This window comes from Mus caroli, chromosome 7 (genome assembly GCF_900094665.2).
Source record: "Mus caroli chromosome 7, CAROLI_EIJ_v1.1, whole genome shotgun sequence".
Taxonomy (NCBI): domain Eukaryota; kingdom Metazoa; phylum Chordata; class Mammalia; order Rodentia; family Muridae; genus Mus; species Mus caroli.
In genome coordinates, this window is record NC_034576.1 from 15,750,269 (window position 1) to 15,755,388 (window position 5,120).

Sequence of the window (5,120 nt, forward strand, 5' to 3'; positions counted from 1 at the left end):
TGGAGGGAAGAGTGAAACGTGCCTTCTGAAGGTGACAGAGATGATGCCTTACAGCAGCTGGGAGTTACTGCTCAAGGCCTGTAGGAGACGGCCCATCAGCATTTCACCACAGGTGGGGAAGGATTGAGATGCTGGAGAGAAGACTTTTTTTAAAAGCTTTTGCTACTCTAGCAGATTCGGCTCCCAAACCCCAGTTCCTAGGTTCTTGTGCTGTCTTCTACCTCTGTGGACACTGCAGGCATACTGTAGACTTACCTACATGCAGGTAAGAACTCAAACACATAAAATAAGCAAAAAATTAAAAACCAGTCGCAGTGGGTGCGAGAGTCATATTCTCAGTAGTGTATTCTGTTAAAAGATGCCCATGTCCAAGTAAGCAACGTTCACATCAACAACCCCAGATCAATGCCGTGGGTCACACGCTCCGCAAGAAAAAAATACATAAAAAAGGGAACACTTTGGAGAAGAAAGGGTTTTGGTGGAGGAGAAAGAAGTAAGCTAATAGTAATGGGGAAATATTATCAAAGCACATTATATATTATAATTTAAAGCAAAGTTCAAAAGAAAAAAACTACTATTCCCAGCATGTCCCTGCTGGTAGCTTTGGGATCGAGGAGCACTAGAACCACATTTCCCGAAATGCAACGCTCGCTCAGCCTACTTTTAACCTATGGAAATTGTCCTTATTCAGAGTCCTTCATCCACAATGCATTTGGTACTTGCATTTGGTGGCTAGGTCTCTTGATAGGAAAAAGGGCAGTCGCAGAGCATGCTGGGAAGGCGTTAGACCGGGGCCACCCTTGCCAACGCGTGCGTTTAAACTACAACTCCCAGAGGGCCGTGCCCGAGGAGGAAGGCGGGTTCTCCTGCCGGAAGTCAGTTCTAGCCCTGGGCCCCACAACTGCAAGCAGAGCGGGAGCCGCCCTGTTACAGCGGGACCCGGGCCTCTGGGGTCCGGACAGGGGTCGCCATGGTAACGGGGGGAGCGTCGTACCGGGCACAGGCGGGTGTGGGGGGTGTTCACGTACGGTCCCCGGGGTTTCGGTTTGGAGCTGACAAGCTTCCTCCTGCCGTGGATGATCCGGGCCGGGCGCGGGTTCTCGGGATTGGGGTCAGGAATGGGGATCAGGGGCTGGATGTTGTGCTGCGGGGTGTGCTTGTGGTTCCAAGCAAAGGATTTGGAGGGGAAAGAATGTCCAGGGGAGGGACTGCTTTGGTGGGAGACATTTTGGGGGTGATTTTGAAACCACAGAGGCGGGAGAAGATATTGGAGATGAGGAAGGGATGATGGAAAAGAACCAGAGACTCTACAGACAGGGCAGAGAGGATTCCTTATGAGAAGGAAGGAGCTGGTTTTAAGGAGAGCTAGTGTTAGGGCAAGTTGGATATGGCCAGGGAAGACACTCTCCAGGGGAAGAAGAGGACCCTGGAGGCCGGAAGTTAGCCCCTGTAGGATTAGAATTAGGCTGCTGCAAAAGGAGAGAGGGCTGTAGCAGTAGAAAGTGGATTCTAGAAGAAAATGGGGAGCAGCTGAACAGAATGTTGCACAGAGGAGAGATCCGGGGTGCAGAGTAGGCTTGGAGGCGTCACATTTGAGGAGGGGGAGCTTTGGGATCAAGGGCTGAGCACTGGACTTAGGGGAACCAACACCTCCAAGACGGGCCTTTGTCAGAACAGGAGGTGAGTAGAGGTCTTGGAGGTTCGATGCGACCTTTGTAAAAAGGGAGGCCAGCCTTGGACAGGGAGAAGGGGTGCTTGTAATGAAGGACAGGTGAAGCTTCACAGAGTCGGGGCCAAAGGTGCTGGGGTCAGGGGGTGGAGGTTACAACGAACAATCATCGGGGGAGGCGGTCGGGAGGCTCCCTGAGGGTACAGCAGAGGGATGGATGTAGGGACTAGGGGCTGCTCAGATGTGTTCCCAGGAGTGGAACGATTCTCACTGAGGGAAACAGAAAGAAGTATTGGTTGGAGGGCAAGTGGGGTAGGACACAGAGGGCTTAACTCAGCCTTGCTTCCAGCTGTTCTTCCCTTCTGCTCCTGTGCCCACCCCTTCCCTTCCTGGGTTTCCCTGGCTCAGCAGAAGTGGTTCTTGGAATGGGGCATGTAACATCCTGTTTCTGGTTTTCTGCTTAGGTTGAATAAGGCAGATAGGTTGAGGGAAGAATGGGGCTCAGGAAAGACCATGGAAGCCAGTAAAGAATCCAGGGCTCAGGGTATAAAGACTTGGAGGAACTAGCTCTGCTTTCTGGTTGTGATAACTCTGGGTCTTAGCTTTGTCATCTGTAAAATGGGCAAGAGCATTATATGTCTGGACAGACAGGGCTCCAAACTAGGCTTCCCAGCAGGGAACCTTTGAGCCCTGATTTTCCCCTTTTCCGTTTTTCCCCCTCAGTACCTAGGATTGAACCCCGGTAGAGGATTGAACCCCGGGTCTTTGGCATGCGGCTTGGGTATTTTACCTTCAGCTAAATTTTCAGCCTTGTGGTTTCTTTCTCTCTCCTCCCTCCTTTCTCTTCTGCCCGTTCTGTGCGCTCTCAAGTTGGCTCTCTCTCTTCTCTCTTCTCTCTCTCTCCCTTTTTGTTTGTTTGTTTGTTTGTTTGTATTGAGGATGAAACCCAGGGCCTTGTACATGGTTGTAAGTCTAGTACATCTCCTGCCACTGAACTACATCTCTGTCTTTCCTGTGTTTTATTCTCATTTTACGTTACATATGTAGAGGTTAGAAGTGACTTGCCCAGTCAGCCCTCTCCTTCCACCATGTGGGTCTCAGGGATCAAACTCAGGTCTTTGGGCTTGTCAACCTGTACCCACTGAACCAGCTCACCAGCAGTGTTGTTTTGCTCTCCTTGAGACAGGATCTTGCAGATATCCCAGGCTGCCTTTGAACCTCTAACCCACCCCCCACCCCCATCTTAGCCTTTCCAGTAGCTACAATCACAGATGTGCATCACTGGGTGGCTGGGGTATGAGTTTCTGAAAGTGAAATGACAGGACACACTTTATAATGCTACTTAGAAGTTGGGGCTTAGGATGTGTAGTATATAGTAGCCGCATGCTGCGCCTCTTATAGATGTTACCCTGTTCACTGGTCTAATGAAGGAAGGAGGAAATCCCATTGTGTCCATTACACAGAAGGGGAAGCTGAGGCCCACAGAGGGTCCACAGAGGCCCATCAACATAAAGCCACTGCCTGAGAGTACTCCGATGTTTCTAGGTCGGAGTGTGTGCTCTTTGCCGCTTGATTGAATGCATCTGGGGTAGCAGTTCTCAACTGTCATGTCCCCTTTGGGGGTCAAATGCCCCCGTCACAGGAGTCACCTAAGACCATCAGAAAACACAGATATTTATATAATGGTTCATAACAGTTGCAAACCTACAGTTAAGAAGTAGCAACAAAAATGTTATGGTTGGGGGTCACCCTCAACAGCATGAGGAGGTCTAGGTCACACGATTGCTGATTTTACTGAGGACTCACTGGGCACTGGGGACTGTGCTGAGCGCTTGTAGCTTCGACTCAGTTGTTTTGTTTCCTGTCGTACTGGGGATTGAGCCCCAGGCCTGGAGCGCACTAAGCAGGCACTCTATCACTGCCATTCGTCCTGTTTCCAGGCAGGGTCTCACCAAGTTGCCTAGGCAGGCCTTGAACTTGTGATCCTCGTGCCTCGGCCTCCCAAAAAGCTTGGATGACAGGCCTGTGCCACCAAGTCTACCTGACTTACTCAGCTTTCAGAATTGCTCTCTGACAGGTTGGGGGTCTCATGACTTTCCTTCTGAGCCAGATAGAAGGTAGTCGGACTAACACAGAGTGTGTGGTCTGAGTCAGACCCGCTGTGGGTGGTTTTCTTTTGTGGTTTGCGGGCTCACGGTACAGCTCACAGTACAGTACACTGAGACCCCAAACAGCTTGGGTATTTAAGTGTCAAGGCTCACTTGCCCCGCCTGGAAGATGTGAGGTCCAGGTTCTAGCCCAGAATTCACCGTAGTAACAAACAAACGTCATGGGTTGAAATGGCTCAGAGGGGAAAAGCCCTTGTCACATAGGCTCAGCAACCTGGGTTTACTACTAGGCACCCAAGGTCGGAAGGGGCAATGGCCCCCCTCAAAATCCTCTGACCTCCACACAAGCAAACAAGTGCCAGAGAGAGTGCAAACGCTGCCCAGAGAGGATAGACAGTTTCCATACAGCTCAGCAGTCTGCTCTAAGTAGCTCGCCAAAAACCAAGGCTACACATAGAGACCTGTATGCCATTTCTCACTGTAGCCCGAAGTGGAAGTTGTACCGTGGTCCCTCAGCCGAAGAATGAATCAATGAGCTAACCCAGATCCATACGTACAGTAGCCTTCGCCTGCAGTCAGGGAGTGGGTGGAATAGGCCTGCATTGCCATGCTTTCAGGCTGAGGCAGGAGGATCCTGAGTTCCAGGCTTGCCCCGGTCATTCTTGGCAAAGGAGAGGAAGGAGGCATACTAGAACGAGCAGTGACTGCGGCACAGCCGTGAGTGGGCTACGGGGTGAAGTCTGTGGTGCCTGACTTGTTTTGTTTTGTTTTGAGACCAGGTTTGATATGTAGCCTCAGGTGGTCTGGAACTCAGTATATCAACCAAACTTGCCTCATACTTACAGTAATTCTCCTGCCTCTGCCTCCAGGGTGTTGGGATTCCACAAAGCACCAGTAAAACCAGTCATAGTGGCCCACACTTGTAGTCTCAGAACTTTGAGAGGCTGAGGCAGGAGGATTTCCCTAAGTTCTTGGCAAACCTAGGCTGTATAGGGAGACCCTGTCTTTTAAAAAATAACAGAAAAGCAAGGGCTGGAGAGCTGGCTCAGCAGTTAAGAGCACCTATGCTCCTGCAGAGGACCCAGGTTTGTTCCCAGCACCCACATCGGGTGGCTCACAGCCGCCTGGCATGCTACCTCCAAGAGGTTTGATGCTTCTGGTCTCTATGGGTACCTGCATGCAAGTGCACATACTAGCACAAGGAACCAAACACAGCTGAGCCTGTAATCCCCGCATTTGGGAAGTGGAAACAAGAGGAGCAGGAGTTCAAGGTCTGCTGGACTGTATAGTAAACTTGAAGCCAGCCTGGGCTGCAGGAGACAGGGTCTCAAAAAAAAAAAAAA

General features: G+C 50.8%; 1 protein-coding gene across 1 annotated transcript in view; it reads left to right on the plus strand.

Moving 5' to 3' along the window:
• The first annotated feature begins 847 nt into the window (after nucleotides 1-847).
• Nucleotides 848-5,120, plus strand: part of Ap2s1 (adaptor related protein complex 2 subunit sigma 1) — a 10,944-nt gene continuing 6,671 nt past the window's right edge. The window contains exon 1 of the mRNA XM_021167543.2: nucleotides 848-973. Coding sequence (XP_021023202.1) covers nucleotides 971-973 — 3 coding nt within the window. The 5' untranslated portion in view covers nucleotides 848-970. The remainder of the gene's footprint in view (nucleotides 974-5,120) is intronic.